At 35.2% G+C, this 25,040-nt stretch overlaps 1 protein-coding gene and 1 long non-coding RNA gene across 11 annotated transcripts in view; one reads left to right on the top strand and one right to left on the bottom strand.

Annotated features, from left to right (window-relative positions):
- On the bottom strand, positions 1 to 24,136 carry caprin1a (cell cycle associated protein 1a). 5 transcript variants are annotated; one of them, XM_087259129.1, is made up of 19 exons: positions 24,000 to 24,132; positions 21,451 to 21,808; positions 17,862 to 17,924; positions 17,675 to 17,761; positions 15,985 to 16,223; positions 15,830 to 15,912; positions 13,969 to 14,115; positions 13,834 to 13,880; positions 10,987 to 11,070; positions 10,710 to 10,892; positions 10,540 to 10,630; positions 8,680 to 8,732; positions 8,340 to 8,432; positions 8,131 to 8,253; positions 5,838 to 5,991; positions 5,549 to 5,749; positions 5,345 to 5,451; positions 3,414 to 3,474; positions 1 to 643 (listed from the first exon to the last, which is right to left on the bottom strand). In XM_087259129.1, exons 2-19 carry the CDS (start codon positions 21,580 to 21,582, stop codon positions 579 to 581), a joined length of 2,013 nt encoding a protein of 670 aa, XP_087115255.1. In that variant the 5' UTR covers positions 21,583 to 21,808; positions 24,000 to 24,132; the 3' UTR covers positions 1 to 578. The 5 variants fall into 5 exon arrangements, with proteins under 5 accessions (XP_087115255.1, XP_087115254.1, XP_087115256.1 ...); XM_087259128.1 differs by having other exon boundaries at positions 21,451 to 21,582; XM_087259130.1 differs by lacking the exon at positions 8,131 to 8,253 and having other exon boundaries at positions 21,451 to 21,582.
- Positions 23,561 to 25,040, top strand: part of LOC141375370 (uncharacterized) — a 33,901-nt gene continuing 32,421 nt past the window's right edge. For all 6 annotated transcript variants that reach the window (XR_015495724.1, XR_015495719.1, XR_015495723.1 and 3 more), the window contains exon 1: positions 23,561 to 24,200. This is a non-coding gene — a long non-coding RNA (uncharacterized LOC141375370). The remainder of the gene's footprint in view (positions 24,201 to 25,040) is intronic.

Below are 25,040 nucleotides of genomic sequence, written 5' to 3'. Positions count from 1 at the left end.
TTGTAATCTTCAAAAATCATTTATTGGTTAGCATTAAGTCTAAATCAACAGTAATTGGAAGAAATACAATGAAGCAGTCATTCAGCCACATACAGTACAATGCATTTCCTGTAAACCATTTGGCAGAGCCAAAATAAAGAGAGAGAAATCACGTTGCAATACAGTACGTACAAGTAAATTCTTCACATTCACCTAACAGTTTGTTTGGCCAAAAACGAAGTGCCTTTGGTATATGGTGTACTTCACATTCATCATCTAGTGGCCATTCAAGCTACTACGCAAGTCATCATTCCACCAATTAAAATCCAGACACCCATAATCAAAGGCACGTGTTCTGTCTCAAATGTGTAAAGGCTGTGCAATAGCATATGATTGAGAGAAAGCTTTTGAGAGTACAGTGCTGGGAGTGCTATAGTCTCTGATATCGGTTTCCCAAAACCATCGTTTGTGTCCTTACTTGCTAAGATGCAGTCATCTAACTACATGGTCTGGAGTGGCACGGCTCATGTTTGAGAGTCCAAACGGATGGAGGAGATAAAAGGGTGGAACAGGGCTGATAATGGATAAATGGACTGGGTTTAGCTGGTTTGCTGGGCAGCCATGGGAACCATTCCTCTGCTGGACCGATATGATCCCCCTCGTCCTGAAACCCAAATACATCAGAAAATCAATGCAAATAATTGCATTCAGTGATTTCAGTGCCAGTTACAACACTTTCTGTGTGTGTGTTTTTTTTTTTAATTGTATGCATTTATAAATCACTGAGTTCAGATGCAAAAACCTCCAAAAGCTGTGTGAAATTTCCTTCAAAAAGTAGTATTTTTATCAGGCTCCTGTGTATATGGGGTTAGTCATTTCAGATTTATGGGAAATAATACACTCTTTTAAAGGTCTTTAAAATGAAATAACTCAACATAAACATAGGAGTCTGAGAAAAATACTCATTTTTGATGGACATTTCAGACGACACTTGCAGGTTTTTGCATCTGAACTCTTCATATGCATATGCTATACTTATGAGTTAAAACCAAATTTAAACCATATATTATGATTATTTTTACAAATATAGATTTACATGAACAGCTCCAGAAACCATAATCATTATAGCCCTCAAATACTCTTACATCACTAGTGTACAGAGCAAGTGAAGAGTTCAGATGCAAAAACCTCTAAATGCCATCTAAACTTTTCTTCTAAAATAAGCATTTTTCTCAGGCTCGTGTGAGTAGGTTCAGTAAATTCACTTGTACATCAATGACCGATGAATAGGGTATTTTTATCATCTGTAAAAAGTAAAATAATAATAACAAACATGGGTTGAGAAAAATGCTCGTTATTGAAGGAAATTTCAAATGGCATTTAGAGGTTTTTGCATATGAACTCTTCAAGTCTTATTCTTCTTCTTAAAGTTATAACCCACCCAAAAATGGCAATTTACTCACCCTCATGTAGTTCCAAATATTTATATAATATTATATAAAATAAAAATAAAAACCTATAACCATTGAAAAACAGATACAGTAAAAGTCACTGGTTACAAGTTTCCAACATTTTTCTAAATATTTAAAAAAAAAACTCAAAGGTTTGAAACCACTTGAGGGTGAGTATATGACGACAGAATTTTCATTTTGGGTGATTTATCCATTTAACTAGACTAAATAAATAAATCAAAGCAAAATATTATAAAAAATAAAATAAACAAATTTAATCAACCTAAGCCATCTTAAATAGCAGTGAGAGAAAACGCCAGTGGCATCATAATTACACTTAATGATTCTCTAAAATGGTCACATGACACAGTTATTTAATTGCTTGTAAAAACCTGCTTTTGCTTTCCTGGAATTATATGTACAATCCACTGAAAGGCTGCTCGTTTTCAGTAGTCACACAGGTTCTTTAAAAGGGACCATTTAAGGTTTTTTTTCTTAAGTCACTCAAATACAAAATATCACACATAGTTTTCTTTTAGCAGCAAAAGGAAATATTATGTTAGATGTTCTTGCAGATATTTTACATAGAATGAAAGTAAAGGATCAACTGTGAAAATCAAAGTAGCCAAAAAAATACACCATTAAGATATACCAATACCATTTTTGGGCAAGATGACCATTCACTTTCATTGCATAGAAATGACACCAGTATTAAACATTGCACGCAGAGCATTTTATGCTTCAAAGAATCAATAAACAAACAAATAAAAGTTTATCAGCTACAGACTGATTGGTAATGTTTTAGCTCGTTTCACTGATTGTAGCATCAGCCTTTTACAACCAGTTAAAAACAAAGAGACAGTTCACCCCAAACTGAAAACAGACTCCATTACTCACCCTCAAATGGTTCTAAACCTTAAGTTTATTTCTTCTGTTGAACACAAAAAAAAATATTTTGAAGATCACGGACTCGCTTAATAAGATTAACAAATACTATGGAAGTCAATGGTTACAGGTTTCCACCATTCTTCAAAATATCTTCTTTTACGTTTAACAGAAATCGCAAGAAAGAATCTCAAGTAGGTTTTCAAGAAGTGAACAGTAAGTAAACAATGACTGAATGACCATTCTATGGGTGAACTATCCCTCAACTATTACTCTTGCTGGAAAGCAGGATCATATTACAGTGCGTGATGCACAAGGCAGAAAAGCAAACAGCAGATTTGCAGGAAAAACGAACTGATAAGCGGACCAATCACCTGCCTCCCCCTTAGAAGACTAAAGGAAAGAGTCAACCTTCAACAATTTAGCAGACAAAGGGTCACAGAACAGGTGAGAGGATTTCCGAGCATGGACAGCAAAAAGAAAGCAGCGGCAGACAAGCAGGTAATGCAACACATCTTTATTGAAACATTCTCTCAAGGAGTGACATGAGCATACAAAGGGCAGGACAGCAGAAAACAAACCAACAAAATAATCTTCAAAATGAAATGGGGTGGAAAAAAATAACAACAAAAACAAACAATTAACGCCTTCGGTACCCAATACACAGGCAAAGAACCAAGTATGGGAAGGGGGACAGGCCAACAAAATATCAGAAACACTCCTATGGATTGGACCGACAGTGGCAGTTATCTTTTTGCATTTTATTTTATAAAAAAAATAAATTAATGAAAATCTTTCAAGTTTACAGGAATATCTATGTTTTAAACACGACCTGGCTGAAAATTCACAACACTGACACTTTCAGCTCTCCATTGGGTCTCTGTAAAACACTTTTTAGTATATTAAAACTATCAAAGCAGGCTTACTTGTATCAATAAGCCAACAGCAAAAACGAAAAAAACAAAAAAACAAAACGGAACCACTGATAGGAGTAAAAATATGGGCTGGGGAAAACATTCTCAATAATTGAATGTTCAAAGTGGCCAAAAAGAAACAAGTCTTCCCAAAGATTTTAGGATCGCATCGCTTGAGTATTACCTCGAGAGCAACCTCGAGGTCCCTGGGCAGCTCCTCGCTTGAAGCTTTGCTGATATCCTTCCTACAACCAAAACACATGCAGGACTTAAACAAAACTGATCACAGTAATGCACAGATGACTTGTCAAATCTCCATGAAAAACCTACATTGTAGGGATGTGTAATTTTTCTGATTATGGGTGATTGGTTATATATTTATTCATGAATAAGGCTTGAATATAGTACTCTAAAAAGTAGGGGTGTAACAAATCACAGTTGCTCTGTATGGATCACAACCTATGGTTCAGAACACACATTAACTTTTAAGTTGATTAATCCTAAATTTGTAACAAATCGCAGAGAGATCGATTTCTGTGTCATTCAGATGGAATGTATGAAAACATTTTGGCTTTCGTGTAAAATATAATGATGACTGAAATAGTTGTGGTGGCACCTAAATGCTTTCTTATGTTTTTAAAGGTGTTTTCTGTCATTACTTATTTAGCCTGAATTAAAGAAATTAGTGAAAAGCTTTATAATTAATAATAACAATAATAATAATAATAATAATAATTGGGATCTCAATTCAAACACCCACACAACATAAATAAAACATGATGATGGCTTGCATGTTTATTAATCCTTCAATGCGCTTCATTCAAACCTTTGTTTGATTCAGTTTTTACACTTTTCAGTTAGTTACAAACAAATAACACAGAAGTACTGGGATAACAATTTATAGTTCAGAAATAAACACTGACGTTTATGGTAAACATTAAAATCACGGTTTAATGCAACTTGATGCTGTTAAAAGTTGTAGCAATTACACCGTTTAACCATCAAAAATATGCCACTGAATAGTTCTTCAAAAATGATACATTTAGTAATGAAATCCAACATTTTTATAAGTGAGCTACAGATATTACTGAAAATGAGACTAACAAAATAAATGTGTCGTACAAGATTATAATATTAGATTTATATATTTAGCGTTATGAGCATCAGTAGCAAAGATCATTTTTCACAGTATTAAATATTTTACCTTTGTTTATTTAGCTGTTTTTTTTATTAAAATTGTAAGAAACATTTATTTAAAACAGTTTATTTTGTTTATTTAACTATTTATTATCATTTTAAATAACTGCTTTCTTACTGTATGGAGTTTCAAATGAAATTATAACTCGGGTCATTATTGCTTTTATTACTATTACTACTACAATTAATAGTAATAATAATATTAATTAATGTTACAGTGATTTCTGAAGGATCATGTGACTCTGAAGACTGAAGTAATAAAGCTGAAAATTCATTATTAAAAATCACTGGAATAAATGATTAAATTAAATTATAAACTACTTTTGAGCAGTTATTTTATGGTGCAATAACATTTCACAGTTTTACAATTTGTAGTGTATTTTTGAGGACATAAATTAAGCATTTAAAAATACTACTGACCCCAAACTTTTGACCGGTAGTGTATGTGCATAGTTATAAAAATTAAGTTATGTCAACTTAACAGGTGCAAGTTACAGCAGGTATACTGACTTCTTTATATAAAGTAAATAATCACTTTCTATAGTGTGGATGATTTGTAAATGAGAACATGTGTTAGGTTTTTTAGGCATAGTAAACTTGCTCTGTGGCTCACCTGGAGCCGGATTGCTTTTGTGATCAGACGAGTTCATACTGATAAAAATCATACTGACCCCAAACTTTTGACCGGTAGTGTATGCTTGTTAAAACCAAAAATTTCTTGCAGTAAAGTTGTGATAAATAAAAAGCAAACAACATTTGTCTCCTCCCTTTTTCCTGATGCCAAAAATGGCCCGATCCCTGACTCAAAAACTGTAGTGTTCTTCGAACCATCATATTTGTGATGTTACACCACTACTAAAACGTACATTTATTTTTTCACCCAATCCTACTACATTTTATTTGTTGTCCTGAAGTTACCCGTTGGTAGGTGTTGTTGGAGTAATCTCGTGGAGTGCTGAATTGAGTTTGACCGTATCCGGTGTTAGGAGTGTTGGGGAATGGAGCACGATACCCATCGTATCCACCTAAACATGCAAAAAAAAAAGGTTGATTGATTGTAGAACTTCATTCTGGATGTTAGACTCCAGTTTCTGGCTACAATTCAACAAAGTCGTGTCTCACCTCTAAATCCATTTGATGGTCCACGGTAACCATTCAAAGAGCCTCTGGGATTTCTGGGTCCAGTTCGTGGCATTGCTCTGTTGCTGTAAAAAGACTGGCCTGGCCGCCCAAATCCTGTTCCCTGTCCCGAGGGCTGCTGTGGTGCAGACTGGTGTCCCCCTGCAGATGTAATACCTTGGTCTTGAGACTGGAAAGAGCCAACTACAAAAAAAAAAGGGGAAACTTTTTAGATAATCTTGCACATGTGAAACTCTAAAACGGCACAGTTTCATCAGAAATAGTTTTGTACCTGACTGCAGGGCTTCTTGAGGCATTTCCTGCTGTTCAGCTGGAAGGGCAGCTTGTGTGCTGAAGCCTTGACCATAACTACTCTGATATTGGCTGGAAATCTTCGGAGAGTCCATCTCATTGGTTGGGGGAACTGGAGCGTTCATATTGAACACCTAACAGAGGAGAAAAAACAACAACAATTTATTATTTATCTATTGATGTTAAAGGAATATATTGATTTCCACTTTTTGGTTAAATAAAGTGAACATTAAAGAGGATATAGAAGATAGAAAAAAACAGTATTGATCACATATTATTATAGAAGATAGGCTAGTAGATTATTTAATATAAAAATTGGGTGTCAGAACTGTGAAATAACATTGGTATTTGAAATTAAGGTGGCTTGTTATGATGCAGTTTTATGAGTAAAACAACTAAAAACCAACATTTTTATTGTTTTCCTTTCTTTTATTTTTAGTTGGGATTGGTCAGTGAACAATTTGGCAGGGAAAGTAAAAAAATCTTTTCACATGTTTCAGCATTAAATAAAAAAGAGACATGCAAGTATTATAATTTTCTTAAACTAAAAATAAAATACGTTTAAAATATTCATTCTTATTTAAAGTCCATTTCTATGACATACTATTTCTATCGTAAAGACAACAATAAGAACACACAAACTTTTTGGCTTCCTAAAATGTGAATGTGATTTGGATTGAGACACCATTACAAAAAACCGCACAGCAGATTAACTTGAATTCACCTTGATTTTATGCCCTTAATGCTTGGCAAGTTTTCTCTGTGGTACTGAAAATGGTATGGCATATATATGTGAGAACTTTGTAGTGTGCACATGTCATGTTCCAATGTTTGCTCATGTTTTATCAAACGAAGTATCCCATTAAAGGATACTGGTGAAGTATGCTAACTTGCAAGAAAAAAAAAAAAAGAAGTTCAGTTTGGGCTTTAGGGGCCAGTCACACAGAATGGGCTTTTTTTGTCTTTACAAATACAAAGTATGGGATAGTCAAACAATAAGCAATTTAAATGCACAATATGTACGATTTGTTAATTTAAAGTATCCATAAAACACTAGAACAATGTTAGATATTTTCTGAATTATGCACTTATTATTCCAAATGTTTCAAAGAATGTTAAAACACACAAAAAGTACAGCATTTTAACTAGTGACACAAACTGTGTTGTGTACGTCGCCATGTTAATGATGTCACTTTCAATTTCCAGTTTGGTTTTACAGAAAACTAGGTAACAAGACGCTTTAATAGGTTGTGTTGTATTAAACCACAGAGCAGCATTAGAATAAAACCCTAAAATTTAGTTAGTATGATATTACTTTCCCCCTGTGTGATCACAACCAAAAGAAATGGAACTGGAAGTCTTTTTCACTTTGCAGCTTTCAGCCTTACTCTGCTTCATTATACCATGAGAATAAACTCCAACCACCGGGCCGCGAACCTGCACTGTTCCGTACAAGAAATTTTAATTATTTCAATATTGTTATCTGAATCTGAACAATTATTTATTTTGAAAAATCTTCTTTTTTTTTTTTTTTGAAAAACGACTATATTCTCTTGCTTATATCTAGGTCACTTGAACACCCAAATTTCACCCACAGGCAAGTAAAATGAGTGAGTCACAGACATGTTTGGAAAGTTTCTTTGCAAAGAGGAAAAGTTCCAGAGAAGGACCCAAGAACTGCCAAGAAATGGATCCCATTTGTCAACAAATCAGGTAGATCCACCATGTCTGTGCAAGAAGATTAACTGCTGGAGATCGTAAATGATGGCGGCCTTTTAGAGGCTGTTCATATAGCGCTTTTATTCTGCATGCAAGTTCGTTAATTAAAATGGAGGAGCACAGCTTGTGCGAAGTGTTCACGCCTAGTTGAATGAATGCCGCGCATGCAACGCAAGTCATGTGACAAGAACTGACCAATCAGCCTTACACTTTGTATAGAATATACACATTTCGGTAGACTAATTATCTTAGACGAGCACAGAACTAGGCATGGGCCGGTAAAAGATTCTGACAGTATGATAACCTTGGATATAAATACCACGGTTTGACGGTATTGTGATTACTGCTTTAAAATATATTCTTTTTAAACGTCTGGGTAAAAAACTAAAATATTACTGTGAATAAAGTCCCAAATAATGCGAAAGCAGCACAATGTAATGCAAACATGTGTTCTGTGTAATGGGCCCCTTAAGCAGCATGACAAACAGAACAGAAGCAGAATGGAGAAACAAACATGGGAGGGGGTGAATTTGGGTAGACAGGTTGAGGCCTACCGCTTGCATGGACTGGAATGGAGCTGCGTTAACGTTGATGCCGCTGTGAAGGGGTTTGGGCTGAAACACCTGAGGCTGAGAGGAAGGGGTGGGGGGCTGCTCAGACGGCAGGGGCATGGAGACCTAGGGTGTATATCCTACATCACTCACATGTCTAAGCCATAGTGAACACACAGCATCTGCAAAACCACTACGATCTACCACGTTACCTGTAAGGGGTCAATGGTGTCCGTCTGCGGTCGTGGCTCTGAAGTATGAGCGGGCTGATAGAGCGGGGGTGTGGAGGCAGAGACCATTGGGACCTGGACAATTAAACAAAGAAGGTTTCAGAAGAGTGCTTAAGGACAGAAAATGTCAATTAAATATTACCATCACACATCAAACACAGGTGGGAATGAAAAAAAAACTAAGAAAGAAGAAAATCCTGCACCATATCAAAGCTAAAAAAAAAAAGCATTATTGTTCAATTAAATGATTGTTTTAGCTACTTTTACAAGTTTCTTAGAACATATCTGAAAGAATATTTTTTCTGCTAGTAACTGGACTTACTTGTGTAGGCTCAGGCTGAACAGAAAGAGCATTGTGTTGGGGGAGTCGGGATTCTAGAGAGTAGAAAACATTGAAAGAGTAATATCAGTGACACAAAAAGAAGTGACAAATTAACATAAAAACAAAAAGAAAGAATAGTTTGTCAATTATTATGTAAATATGTATGTAAATATTATGTATAAAATTTTACTATTAATATTAGTGAATTAATATACATATTTAAGGTGCAGTATGTTTTACACCAAGTGGTTGATCTAGATATTGCATTCTTGGATTAAAACAAATGCAAGAGCAGGTTGTCATGCTGATGACCAACAGGAGCAATTCTGATAAGCGAGACTAAAGGCTGATTTAAATCGTGTTCTATATAAAAGCAACGGCAGGCGATAGAAGAAATATTTTCCATTACATTAAAATGTGTTTGTTAATGTCAGTTGTTCAATGTAAATGCATGGTGAAGTTAATTTAAACTGGAATAGTTTAAAATTAATAGTTAGAAATCTTTCAGAGAGTCTCCTCTCATACGGCTTGTTTTGTTCATTTGTGAAAAAACAACAATATTGCTCTGCGATATTGTTGAAATTTAACTCTTGAGTGTTGACTTATTGAAATCTATATGGAGACACGTGATGAGGAGGGTGCCTTTTGTTTTATTTTTTAAGTTTTCTCATGTTTTGTGGTTAGTAGGGAGGTAAGTGAATGTTATTTATTTGTTTGATTTCATGTGCACGTAAGAGGGTTTAAAACTTAGTTGTTGAGTTTTTTGTTTGTTATTTTAGCTATACCACCGCAAGATTTTTATGTCTCCTTTAAAATTAAATGTCAAATAAATTTGACTTTACGTTATTTCTTTGGTCAGTCATCTTTGTTGTTTTTTTTCTTTTTGAACTGAAGATAAGACTGCAGGGCCCTCAAATTTAGAGGTGTCCTGTTTATTTTATTTCAATTTTATTTATTGCTACATTTTTTTTAAATCAAGTAATGCACCCTTCGCTCAAAATCTCGCACTTGTAACGCGAGCATATTTATTATATAAAACCTGTCAGTGAACTATGAGGGCAAAAAAATAAAATAAATAAAGTAATTAATCGTAATCCAGTTAAAATGTTCAATTAATTGTAGGCCAATTTGCCCAGCCCTATTTATTAGTATTTATTTTTTATTTTATTTAAGATTTATTATAGGGTTGTCATGATATTGGAATTCAGTACCAATTTGGTACATCAATCAGCTATTAGCTGATCAGCTGATGAATCGTGGCTTTAAAACGTTCCAGTGTGCCTGTATCTGTTACATTCAGAAAACAGTGGTAAATTTGGCTATCCGATAACCTTCACAGCCAATCACAGTCATTTCTTTTGAGCACGTGAACACAATAACAAATCAACAGCGTTTAAGAACGTGCTTAAATGTAAGTGGGAAATAGATGTTTTTAAAATTTTTGTATCGATTGGTATCGAATTCCAGCATCGTGACAACCCTAGTTTATTTTTTTAATTTATAATGTTGTTTTTCAATTTACAAAATATTTGCGTTAAAAAGTGTTTTTTACGTGCAATTTTAAAAACTAACATTGGGTTACAACTCAGCATTTTACAAAGTGTAAAACAAAACTATATATTAGGAAATAAAAAAAATACAACAATAGCAATTAAATACTAAACAACACTGGTTCTCTCAAATCAAATATTCCAGAGACACTGGACATCAATAACATTCATTCATTCAACAAAATGAATCTGAAAATGTAACTGATGTCCAGCATGAGATTGTATCAAATTGTGCCACTTTTTAAATAAATTTCCTCTTATTAGCTTTAAAGAACAATATAACTTTAAAAAGTAACTTATAAGTACCAACCTGGTGGACAGACCATCTGTGCGGGTTTCATGGGCTGCGCTGACACAATGGCAGGATCTAAAGGCGGCCCCTCAAACTCCAGCATTGAGTCCTGCATTGCATTAAACATGAGTTGGAAAACTTCACTGGTACAACTGTAGTCTGATGAATGAACAAATTCTCCAGTTTACCTGCATGAAGTTGAAGGTACCCTGCATTTGCGCCATGAGATCTTGTACTGCCTGCTTTCGGACCACTGGATCTGTTGCAGGAGGAGGAGGGAGGACGGCGTTCAGCGTGTGCGCTTCTGAGCTCATCAGAGTCGGGCTCATGGCTGCAGGAGGCTGCTGTGGCTGCTGGAGGACACTAACCACCTGGAAATCACATGGTGAACTCAAAAATAAACACAATTGGGCCAAGGGTTGCTTCCAATTCCAAACTTTCATTGACAAATGAGGTGCATCTTACCTGAGAACTTGTGTTCCACTCTGCTCCTTGCTCTTTTTCACTGCTGCTATAGGCAGCTTCTGGAATGAACTGTCTGTTTACAAACTAGCAGGAAGAAAGAAGTGTGGGGCATGAAAAGTCTGCTTTCTGTAGTCTAACAAAACTATTCCAAGCATGTACTGTATTTTCTAGAAAAAAGTTATTCTGGATTAGAACTGCATTGTTGGAGATCACATTGGCATTTAAAGTTGCATTTTACAATTTCATTAAATAATTTTTCAATACATGTCTATTAAGCTATTGATAACTCTAAATAGAATTTAATTCATATGTTAAATGTAACAGTATTGAGAAAATAAACCTGTTGTATTCCGTATAAACAACAAATATTATAAAGCCAAAATGAATGCATTTTTAAGTGAATTTGAAACTATGGATGCGAGACATGCACATTACCATTTAAGTTTGTTTCTCTTGTTTGGTGTACTATAGACTTTACACGAATACATAAGCCGCAGCATGTTTCAAATTATTTGAAAAAGCGTGAATTCCAAATTACAATAAAACAATAGTAGGTTTGTTGCAGCCATTAAAAACTGCCATTTTATTAAATGGCTAAAACGGTTACAGGTCAAGGTTTATATATATATATATGTTATATATATGTTTACATTAACTTTTTAAATCACCGGCCACTGTGGCTAGTAGTTTTCCAATGTTACTAGCCACGCTGCATTTTCACTAGCCACAATTTGGTTGTTGGGAAAATATACTTTGTATGCATAAATTTGACGTTGACATGCTAAAACTACTTGATTTAAATTTTGTGTTATGTCGACATGTGTCCTCATTCATTTCTCTTTTTGTGTGTCGAGTATGAGCTTGCTCAATGAGTTATGGTTTCATAGTGTTATATTGCAATTAGTTTTTATTTCACATGACTTTTTAGAGCTCAAAATTAACAATTTACCAAATTTATCTCTATAACCAAACTAAACAATAATTATTTTTCAGCAAAAAAATTTTTTTTATGTGTCAAAACAAGCTAAATATAGCTGTATACTATACTTTTTATTTAACAAAACATTTGGAAAAAAATAAAGAAAAGCAATTGACTTTTTAAAAAATAACTATCACTATTCATTCAACAATAACTATTCATCACTTTTTGTCTAGTTTATTTGAAAGAGAACCGATGATAGTAGCGTTTTCAGAATGGACACGGTTGCTTCACGATTCGGGAGCGCGCACACGTTAAGCAGTCGCGCGCACGCGTTTTAAGAAGTCGCGGACATCACATCAGCTGTTAGCGTGAGTGATGATCATTCTCTCATTCGGTATTCACTTGGTTTCTTCTGCTCGCGTGATCACAATTATTTTATTTCTCGATTCTAAGATCACATTAGCACGGATATTGGGTCATCCTTATATTGTCGACCCTGCTTTTAGGAAAACTACAATTTAAAAATTATTTTCAACCAGCCAAAGTGGCTAGTGGAGGTGTCTGTCTAACCCGCCAAGGCTAAAATCTACCCGCATTTGGCGGGTGTTAATGTAAAGCCCTGTGTGTGTGTGTGTATATATATTTATATATATATATATATATATATATATATATATATATATATATATATATATATATATATATATATATATAAACAGTTCTGTCTTGTTTGATTGGCTGATTGCCTCTTTATTCTTGTGTATTACTCCACCCACACAGTGACAGCACATCAATAAAGTCTCAACAGTTTGACAAATATTGCAGCTTTTTTGCAGCATATCGCACTTTTGAGGCTTTTTAGGTGAAAATGTAATTGTTTAAATTGCAACTATGCGGTTTGGTAATAAGGATAATGCCAATTTTAAATATTTATAATTTCTGAGATTGGCAACCATCAGCCTGCCATACTGAGAAAGACAATTGTGCGACAAGATAGCAACAAAGACCGCATAAGTCTCTAGGGAAGAAAATTTCAGCATTTTTATTTTGCATTTCAAACTACAGCTGATCAAGCCATCATAAGACAGGTAAGTGGTAAAATCCATCTCTCTTTTGTATGTTTTAGTGCTGTATTTAAACCATAGTAATCTGCTAGTGTTTGCATTGCTCTGCCTTTTTTGGGGTTATTTATTGTGATCTCCCGATTGCAACAGAGAAATACTGAGAAATCTCTGTAGACTGATGCCATTTCATGTTGTTAAGTCTTATAATCTTAAAATGTCAACAAAATCACCTGTTTTATCATCACTTCAGACATTATGCTAGACAATCATTCAAATACTAGCTCTAAAAAGTGACGTGTTTTTAAGCAACAGTTTCTGCTGTTTTGAAGATCAGCTGCATTCATGTGAATGAACAGCAGAATACCTTGTAGAAAAGTAGTTTGATTTTCTTTTTTATTTATACACGATTATGCCGTCAAACTGTTGTATAAACACAATATCATACTCGTAGCAGTGCGATATGGCTGTATATAGTCACTGATGGGACACGAAGGCACTCGGCAATTATGGCAATAAGTGAGGGGCAATTAAAAGTGAGGGGCAATTAAAAATGAGGGCCATTTTGTTGATATATTTGCCTCAAGGTCTAAAACCCAACACAAATAGTTCATCAAATTGCAAATGTTTTGTTAGCTTGACCAAATTTAGTCACAACAAATGACTTGAGGAAAGACTTTTAAATAAATAAAAAAAATGAAAATGATAAAGCTGGAACCGAAAGCAACTCTTTCTGTTGGAATTTTCCAAATAAGTATTTTTCTATTTTGAAACAGAATGTTGAGCGTTTACATGTTATAAAGGTTAAATCCGAATGTGCTTTCAACATCATCAGCGTGTGAAAAATGTGATATCAATTCACACCTCTGTTGCTTCAACCTCAGTTTCTGAGTATTCCTGAGCAGCTCCCTCTGTGAACAAACAAAGAACATAAACACGAGCCATCAGCCATGCAGGGAAGCATTGCTTTGCTCAGAAATGTGAGGGTTTTGTTTTTACCTGGCTCAGCAGGATGTTCCTCGCTCTCTGATGACTCCACCACTGTGGCTCCCGTCTCTTCTTCACACACTCCATTCTGATGTGTTGGAGCACGATCAAAGTACCCACTTAGCAGCATCTTGTCCAAGGTTTCCTTAAGGGCTTTGTCTGATAAAGACACAAAGAAAACAAAATCATTAATTACTGGTTAAAGGTATGGCCAAGTTGGCTTGACTGCAGATGTTAACTTAATTTGGAATCATTTTAGCAAACCAAAACTGCAACGATGCCAGCAAACAAATATAGCCACGTCTCATTGGCTGAGTTTGCAGAATCGGATCCTATCACGATTGCCACCCTCTCAGTAGGAATATGCAAGCAGAGACTGTCCATCATTGAAACCTCCAGTCGAGAGGCTTTGTGCATGACCACTGGCTGCCTGCCCAGCTGCTGATGTGGGCCACAAGTCAGCACGAAGCTCTGCTGACCCTCATGGGCCCGAGACAGAGCACAGCTTTCAAAAGCCACTGCAAGTGCCACCATTCATAGGGAGGCCAAGCAAGGGATTGCCACATTGGTATTCAGATGCACTGGAGAGCAAATATTGGTTTCATTATAGAGCTGAAATGGCTCAACAATTTGATGAATGTGCATGCAATTGAAAAAAAGGTGAATAAACAGAAATGACTATAGGAAACTGTGAATTACAAGTATAACTCTTACAAATTATTTCTTTTTAACTACATTAAAGGGGTAGGTCACTCAAAAATAAAAATTAACTCATTTATTCTACCTCAAAAGCTTTCAGCCTTCTTCAAAATAGCTTTCATTTTGTTCAAAAAAAGAAAGAAACCTATAAAGGTTTGGAACCTCCTGAGGGTGAGGAAATAGTAAGCAAGCTTTCATTTTTGGGTGAACTGACCCTTAAACAGGTCCCTTTGTATTAGGAGTCATGTAAATAGAATTTTGCTTCCACAGTAAATTGCGATTCATTTTTGGGATCATGATCAAAATTAGGTGGGGACAATAAGATTGTGAGTTTTGCATCTATCTATTCGCTAACAGGTTGTTCATTAGATAAAGCTACCAACATATCTAAATTAATGATAAAACTATATAATAAATAATAAGGATATTAATAGTAATAACCCAATAAAGTAAAATTAAAGATGGTTTAAATATATATTTATATGTATCTTTGTCCTAATACACAGGGTGCGAGTAACTATTTAGTTTTTTTATCAAATTTTATTCTACTAATGCTCTGCAATGTACTATGTAATGTATTATTAAATCTAAAATAACGCATTGTCTTAACACACATTATAGGGATTTTTCCACAGAAACTGCTAGTAAGAAAAATCAGTTTAAAAAAAAAAAAAAAGTCAAGGTTATTTTTTGTACAATTTTAAAGTCCAAATGTAGCCCTGAAATTACTGTAAAGGAAACTAAACTAAAGGGACATAATAATTTTTATGTAATAAATAATGGTCCAAAATTTTTTTTTTTTAAATATAATTAATTGTCTAAGTATGTAATTCATATGTAATAAATAATGGCCCAAAAATTTAAAAAAAAAATTTTTATTTTAAATATATTTTTATTGTCTTGGTATGTATCTTTCTCCTTATACACATCAAAATACACAGAATTATTAAATGTATTCTGTAATTTATTGTAATGTATTATTTAATCTACCATAATGCATGATCTCAACACACTTTATAGGATTTTTTCATAGAACCTGCTAGTAACAAAATATCAGTTAACAATGAGTAAAAACAGATTTAAAGTTACAAAATATTTAGTTTTAAGTCCAAATGTAGCCCTAAAATAGAAACAGAGACTTTTTTAAAAAATACCACCAGAATAAGTTACTTACATGTGGTTCCAGCCACAGCTTTATCCCTTCCCTCTAAAAGCTCCCACAAATGCACGGATGCTTCATCAAACTGCTCAGCCAACCTGCGATCAAAAGTTATTTTGATAAGAACACGCCAAATCTGAACATGAACAGCTGAAGAGAAATGTCCTCACCTTACGCTAGAGTCCCGCTCAGGCCCAATCAGCTTGTAGAACTCATCCAAACCCATGAGCTCAGCCTCTGTGAGCAAAGAGGCTTCTCCGGTGGACTGAGTCAGCTCTTGCCTCACATTTTCCTCCCCGAGCTGCTCCAGCAGGTACTGGATCTCCAACACGGCCTTCAGTCGCTTGCGCTCTGCCTCCTCCCTCTTCAACTGCTCCCGCCGGGTTGCCTTTTTCACTGTTTTTTGGATCTGTAAGTGAACAAGAGGGAGATTTTTGGTGTGTCCTGCAGCATTTACAATTTGCATAGACCGTTGCACTGCATCAATGGTTTTGGGCTAGAGAGAGTTTTGAGTTTATTGCCAAATCAGCTTCTTTAGCTATTTTTGTCAGGGTTCTGCCACTCTGGTCATGTAAATTATTGTTTTGGTGGCAGAGTCCGGACACTAGTCATGTCTAGTCCTGTTGTGCTCGGCTCGAGTTATCTTGGGTCGAGCACTTGTTTCTGTCATTGCCTCCGTGTGTGCGTGCGCCTTCGTGGGTGTGTGCAGAGTGTGCGCTCTCCCGCTTGATGCAGGCAGCCGCGCAGGCTCTGCGTGCCTCCGACGTGCGCGCCCTTGTACTAGTGTTTGTTTTGTCAGCATCGCACTGCTTCATTCTCGGTTTCAGTTTTGGTTGGCGTTGAGATGAAGCATGCGCGAAGCTTATGTGTGAGCGCATGGTAAGGTGTTCATCGTGTGCTCGTGTCTTGCGTCTCTTGTCAAAGCACGTGGCTCGGAGTTTACATTGTGGTCACGTGCTTTTGTTGTGCGCTTCATTGTTGCTTGTGTTGTCATGAACACGCAGTTAATGAGTTCTCATTGGCTGAACGTTCTAATCTCGTTTTATGTGAGCGCATGGCTTGTGTTGTCTCTCTGTGTCATGCGTTCTCCCACCTTCCTTGTTAACTCATTATTAGTTTGTCATGTTCACCTGTTTTTCAATTTACTTTTGCTTTATAATCCCCTCATGTTTTCTGTTCTGTGCCAGTGCTTTGTCCTGCCAGCCCTGTCAAGTTTGTTTTTGTCCTTTTTATTCAAGTTTTCCCCCTCGGGGTAGTTTTGTTTTGCCTTTTATTTTTATTTGTATTTTATAATAAATCCTACATTTTATGCAATTGGGTCCTCGCTCCTTTTTCCCCTCACCACTGACCATGACAATTTTAGGGTAAAGACAAATGAAATGTATGAAGTTTGATAAACAACTTATTCTATAATAAAAAAGTGGTTTATCACAATAAATATACATCAACAACAATTAATAATTCATAAAATACAAATCTAAAACTTTACTTTGATAAAAATTCTAAAAGGATTTACATTTAAAAATAATTTAAAGACTATCCAGATGAAAATCATTGCCTGGTAACATAAAAGTATGTGTATGACTATTGTAATAGTTACACTTTGGAGCATATTCTCTAAGTAAATGGCCAATATAGCATCTTGAATAAACAACAACATCATCACCATTATCTTGAGTTAATAGAATAGTTATATTTTCTACCTACTAAAGGCTGGATTTCAAAATATTTACCAGTTGAGCGTTTTGGACTAGAAGGGGGCAGCAAATGTAGAGGCAATGATGATGCTGAGGCTGGGTGGTCACCAAGTACAAAGCAAGATGATGTTAGGTTAAACTATAAATCAAAAACATGACCTACCTCCACATTTAAAGCCAGGAAGCTCTTCTGCAACTCACGGGCAAAGTCCAAGTTGTGAGCCACCTCCGGAGCTTTAGATAAAGCCTCCTACACATACGAAACAAAGCAGCATGTGCATTTAACACAAAGCATCAGTTCCAGATATGTTGAGCACAAAAAAGACAAGACCTGCATATAGGCCACGTACCAGCTGATCCTGGTTGAGACGTTCTCCTTTGTCCTTCCTGGTCTGGTAATCATCCAGTTTACTCTTAAAAGAGAGTAGCAAAAGAGAACAATAAAAAGTAGATTCAAATGCAACGACCAAAAGCAAACAGGTAAACGAGTATTTTTGTCAAGCTTGAAATACAAACTCAATTATTTCAAAATACAAAGTCAATGAAATTCCTTAAAAAAAATTATAAGGAAACACTTCCAAGTGAAACTGGATATTCATTTAGAATATAAAAATGCTTTACCACAGTGATTTAAAAAAAAAAAAAAGTCACTTCAAGAAAGAAATGGAGCAAACAATTTTAAACGGTTGTGGAAATGAATTCCCAAACTAGAATATTATCTGCATCACATTTTTGCATTCTGTTTCCGCCTGGTATTAAGATGCAGTTTTGTAAATCAGCTCGGCAGCTAAGTGATTCCCATTTATACCTGGTGTTTTAATCTGTTTCTTTGTACTTATGATTATTTTCTTGATTGGTAGGTCTCCAGATGGGTGGACAAAATGGATGCACTGATACCGATACCAGTATCGGGTTGGTACTAGGTTAAAATACTCGCACTCGTATCGTACATGTTGTTGTCCTGACTTCAATGTTTTGATGTATTAATTAATGAATGTATTATATATTAATAGATTAGTCCTTATAAACAATGTTTAGAAAATACATTATTAAACAATATATAGGCTACTGAAGAATAAACCGAACATGCAAAAAAATACTTGCATAATGATGCAATGTCAAGAGAGTGAAGGTAATGTAAACTGCACACACTTGATTATGTAATGTGTGAAGTCGTGGACGTGTGTCAGCGCAAGGATAACTTATCCTTTAAATGTCCATGCTTAATCAGTTATCGTAAAGGTCTTTCGATTTACAGGGTTATCAACAATGTGTATATTTTTAGCTTGGAATAGGTTTGTAAAAGATTGTGTTGCTTGCTACAGGCAAAAATAAAACCTCTCAAATTAATTGCACTTTTGTTGAAACCAAATCTAAAAAATATCAGACACATAGTACACAAATTAAAGTAGTCATACTCGTATCGATTTGTAAAAAAAAGTGGTCTCGTTTCATCCCTAGTGGACAAATTTTAATCTTGCCTTTTGATATTGGGACATTTAAAAGGCCTGTGATAGTAGTACAAGCTTATAATATTAAAGATGCCATTTGCACCTGAACTTTGCATTGTCCATATGAGGACTTGATGAGATTATGCAAACCATCTGAGAACTTTGAAGATAAATACTTAAAAAAAATTTTTATTTCATTTAACATACAGCATATAATACATACAGTACAGACCAAAAGTTTGGAAACCTTCTCATTCAAAGAGATTTCTTTATTTTCATGATCATGAAATTGTAGATTGACACTGAAGGCATCAAAACTATGAATAAACATGTGGAATTTTATACGTAACAAAAAAAGCGTGAAACAACTGAAAATATTTCATATCACAGGTTCTTCAAAGTAGCCACCTTTTGCTTCGATTACTGCTTTGCACAGTCTTGGCATTCTCTTGATGAGCTCAAGAGGTAGTCACCTGAAGTGGTCTTAAAACAGTCTTGAAGGAGTTCCTGGAGATGCTTAGCACTTGTTGGCCCTTTTGCCTTCACTCTGTGGTCCACCTCACCCCAAACTATCTTGGCTGGGTTCAGGTCCGGAGACTGTGGAGACCGGGTCATCTGGCGCAGCACCCCATCACTCTCCTTGGTCAACTAGTCTTTACACAGCCTGGAGGTGTGTTTGGGGTAATTGTCCTGTTGAAAAATAAATTATGGTCCAACTAAACGCAAACCGGATGGAATAGCACGTCGCTGCAAGATGCTGTGGTAGCCATGCTGGTTCAGAAGAGTTCATGTAGAGTCCATCCGGTCACTTTTTCTGCGTTGCATAAAGACAAGTTAGTTGAGACTAAAGATCTCAAATTTAGCCTCATCAGACCAAACACAGATTTTCACTAGTCTAATGTCCATTCCTTGTGTTCTTTAGGCCAAACAAGTCTTTTCTGCTTGTTGCCTATCCTTAGCAGTGGTTTCCTAGCAGATATTCTACTATGAAGGCCTGATTCACAGTCTCCTCTTAACAGTTGTTCTAGAGATATGTCTGCTGCTAGAACTCTGTGTGGCAATGACCTGGTCTCTAATCTGAACTGCTGTTAACCTGCAGTTTCTGAGGCTGGTGACTTATCATGAACATATCTTCCGCAGCAGAGGTGACTCCTGGTCTTCCTCCAGTTTCTTTGTAGCACTTGATGGTTTTTGTGACCGCACTTGGGGACATTTTCAAGACCTTCATTTCTTAAAGTAATCATGGCCACTCTTTTTTCTTTACTTACCTGCTTTTTTCTTGTTACAATACAAATTCTAACAGTCTATTCAGTAGAACTATCATCTGTGTATCCACCTGACTTCTGCACAACACAACTGATGGTCCAAATCCCATTTATAAGGCAAGAAATCCCCCTTATTAAACCTGACAGGGCACACCTGTGAAGTGAAAACCATCCCAGGTGACTACCTCTTGAAGCTCATCAAGAGAAATCCAAGAGTGTGCAAAGCAGTAATCAAAGCAAAAGGTGGCTACTTTGAAGAACCTAGAATATGACATTTTCAGCTGTTTTACAGTTTTTTTGTTATATATATATAATTCCAAATGTGTTAATTCATAGTTTTAATGCCTTCACTGTCAATCTACAATTTTCATATTCATGACAATAACAAAAACTCTTTGAATGAGAAGGTGTGTCCAAACTTTTGGTCTGTACTATGTAAACCTCCTCCACTATATGCTGTATAAATGCATGTTAACTATGTTTATTTACTGCCTACCATACACAGCTTCTTAACATTTCTGATTTAGTATAACTTGATAATTATTTTGAAATGAGATATACAAGTAAACTGGAATTTAATTGAATAAACAAAAAGGCAGTAATAACAAATGTAGACAGGTCTTGCAAAATATTTTTAACAGACACATAAAAAAAGAATGCATTTAAGCCATGCCATTGTGTTGCAAAGATATTAGACACAAACTTATTCAGATTTCTTACATTAATAAACTAATGCTCTACGACACCAGATATGTTAATTAAAAATATGCTATTGTTAGTTTACAGTGTTCACATACATTTTTTATTGCTCTCCCTCATCATTGCAAAAAGAGTCAGTACGAGAATGCATTCACATACACACATCAGTATTCGACAGGAAGATTAGAATTAAATATGAAAATAATGTGATGCAGCAGCTGTGAGTTAAAGATAATAAAATCTTCAGATTCTTCCACAAACCAATTGTTTAGGTTCATCTGACCTCTATGTACTTTAAGGAGCCTTAGGTATTCATTTTCTTTTGCCTGTGTGTTCGTACAAGTGCTAGTCACCGTTGATTTACATTTTATGAATCACCAAGGACCACAGCTTTATTTAAATCCTCTCTAAATATCCAGCTGGAGAAAAACAAATCACTTGCATCTTCTATGGCCTGAAGGATGTATATTCTACACCTTCAAGTACTTTAATAGGGTCAGGTGGATTTTAACATTAACACCAACCTTTCTTTTTTCCATATTGCGAACTTTCTTGTCAATTACAACAAGAACTTGCTTGAGGGCTTCAGATGGTGCAGAGCCCAAATCCGGACTGGAGGAGTGAACAGCATTGTCGCCAGCGGTCACTGATGGCATCTGGAAAGATAAATCCAAAGATTATTTGCAGTCAAATTATTTGGTTTAGATCAGTAATAATTCAGTAGCAAAACATTTTTATGACAACATTGTCACCAAAGGCCACTGGTGCCATCTGTAAAGATAAATATAAAGATGTAGTCATTATTTAATATTGATTAGTAACAACAAATAGATGAATAAACAAATAAAAAACATCACTGTCACCAGCAGTCACTGATGGCATCTGTAAAGATAAATCCAAAGATTATTTGTAGTCATTATTTAATTTAATTAGCAACAAATTTGCAAAAATAAATAAACAAAAAAACAGCATTATAGTCAGCAGTTACTGATGGTATCTGTAAAGATGCATCCAAATAAAATAAATCCAAACATTATAGTCACCAGCAGTCACTGGTGGCATCTGTAAAGATAAATTCACTTATTATTTGTAGTCATTTAATATAATTTTAGTAATAGGATGTAACAATTCACCGTGAGTCGGTTGAAAATCGATTCAAATATGTGACGATTCAAATTAGTAGAAATGTTAAATGAACAGAGAGGGTGCTGTGCTTACAGGTGCAAACTCGCTTTATCTGCACATCAGAAGCGAGCAAGAGGAAAAGTGGCAGAGTAATATGACAGCGGTAAAATGTTCCAGACAAAACACAAACTGTGTGCAAACACTGCAAAAGATGTTTACTTTAACAGAACAATGGTTATGATGAGCATAAACAGTGAAAAACTACTGTCACAGATTTCTATATGCGAAAAACTATTAATAAGCCAAACCATGCGGACCAGATGATTTGCAGCTTCGCTTGCTTCAACGAGTGCTACGAAGATCACACGGTGCATCAGTGTTTGCATGGTGAAAGTGTGAAGATGTTTTCCAGACTGATAGAGAACCAGGTATAAGATTATTTGGACCCTCTCATTTTTTTTAATTAGTTCATGCATATTTTAATAATATGCTTATTATTACTAAATATTTAAAAATGTTGAAGATTATCTCTTAAGTGTATCACACTGATACTAATATTAATCAATTATACATGTTAATTATTCACCATCATAATCATGTTTAACTCTTGTCTCTATTCTACTATATAATAAATATATTAATATAATAAATATATTAATTCTAATAAATAGTAATTTTTATGCTCAATTTTTTATGCCAGAGGCCAGTTAAATGTTTCAAATAATTTTGGTAAAAAATAGTGACTAAATCTTGAATCGTGAGATTAGTATCGTAAATCGTATCGAATCGTAAGTCAGGTGAATTGTTACATCCCTAATCAGTAAAAAAAAAACATAACAGCCTAGTCACCAGTCCTCACTGGTGGCATCTGTAAAGATGCATCCAAAGATTATTTGTAGTCATAATATTTAATACTGGGAAGGAACAATAAATAAATAACATCATTGTCAATGGTGGCATATGTAAAGATAAATCCACAGATTATTCATAGTTGAAATATTGAGTTTTAAAAAATTATAAATTGGTAGAAAAAATAATAACAGCAGTCTTCAGTGACTGATGGCATTATTATTTATTAATTATTTAACAAACTACATAAATTATTATTGTTGATTTTTTTCTCCTTTTTGTTTGTGCACTTGATGTTAAGTGTTGGGTGTTTATTGTTTTAAGTGTGTCATTCTTGTTATATGTGAAGCACCACCATGTCAAAATGAATTGTCCCAAGGGGATTAATAATCTTTAAACTTTAATTTATTTGCCAAGAGAAATATACAGATTATCTGTAGTCATATTATTATTAAATTTAGATTAGTAACCAAAAATAACAATGCAACTACGTATATACTGTAAAGGTATTCAATGACACACTAACCACACAGGTCAACAAGAATTAGACATGGTCTCAGCTCATTTAAAACTATCAACAACTAAAGCCTGCATTACTTGGTCCAGAGAGTAAACAAAGGTCTATTCGTTATCCCAAAAAAAGACATTGAACCACTCACTTGTCCGAGATAAACACTCGATTCTAAACCATCACCTCTGGTTTAAAAAATGCCACTCATTCAGACAAAAGCAGAAAGAGAACGCGATATTTCCAGCATATCTAGTATAATTCAAAGTGACCTTAAAACGCTTTAAAGTCTAGCAGACTCAAATCTTTCCTACTGGCCGGACGGTCAGACTAGACTGCTGGCCAGCATCACATCCTTCAACTCCAGAAACCATTACATTTTAACAGAACAGACGGTCTGAATAATTAGCTTGCATATGGCGCACAAACGTAAACATATAAACACAAAAGTGCTGTTGGAGAATCAAACTTTAATCGCGTGCTGTTAGATTCTCAGAGTTAGCGGATTGTACGCGTTAGCCGCTAGCTTCATCTGGCCATCGCTTTCGCGGATGCAGAATATTGACAATTCTTAAAATCGTGGCATCCTACCTTTGCTTTCAATGTTTTGAAAGATATATTTGTATGACACAGTTGGATTTCAGTGTTTTAGATGTTATTTTCTTTAAGTACAACAGACGCTCCCCGGCAACTCCAGCAGCTCCGCGAGTTTCGTCTTAACAATGCAGAAGCGCTGAAGGACCCTTGTAGGTGTCTGTGTTCGTGCCTGAACTCATCTACAAATAAATGCAGGTAACATTTTTTTCTTCAAATAACGCCTGAAAAATACATTTGTTAAATATTACATTTATAAAGAAGGAACTCGTCAGATATTTATTAAGCCAAATACATTTGGAGCTTGTTCCACAATACTGGTGTCGTTTCTCAAAACTCATTCAGAACTAAACTTTGTAACAATATGAAAAAAAAGAAAACGCACATTTAATTATATGCCACATAAGGCACATTTATAGCACAACAAGAGGAAACACAATACAAAAATTGTGTTATTGGATTATATGTTACTGCATTTGCCTTTTGTTACAGACAGACAGACAGACAGACAGACACACGGCCAGACAGATAGATAAATATACAGACAGACAGACAGACAGACAGACAGACAGATCGACAGACAGACAGACCGACAGACAGACAGACAGACAGATCGACAGACAGACAGACAGACAGATAGATAGAAGATAGATAGTTAGAAGATAGATAGATAGATAGATAGATAGATAGATAGATAGATAGATAGATAGATAGATAGATAGATAGATAGATAGATAAATTAACTTTTTAATAGTTTTACAGCATCAGAATATCTCAGTCACTATACTTCGGCTAAGTCCCTGATTTATCAGGGCCACCAAAGTGGAATAAACCGTGGAACTGTGTCATAATATTGCAATCAATACTTGATTGTGGTATCGTCCCGCAGTGACCAATTTCTTTCGAATTTCTCACAAACCTCTAGTTCAATGAGTTGAACAAACTCAACAAGTTTTGTTCCATTTGGACACTTAACCTTGTTTAATAGGTTCTAAAATTTTATTGGTTGATGGTTTCTCCACTTCACCTGCAACTGGT

Source organism: Danio rerio, chromosome 7 (assembly GCF_052040795.2).
Source record: "Danio rerio strain M-AB ecotype USA chromosome 7, GRCz13ab, whole genome shotgun sequence".
NCBI lineage: Eukaryota > Metazoa > Chordata > Actinopteri > Cypriniformes > Danionidae > Danio > Danio rerio.
The sequence above is the reverse complement of the archived record's forward strand: the minus strand, read 5'-3'. Positions and strand labels throughout refer to the sequence as shown.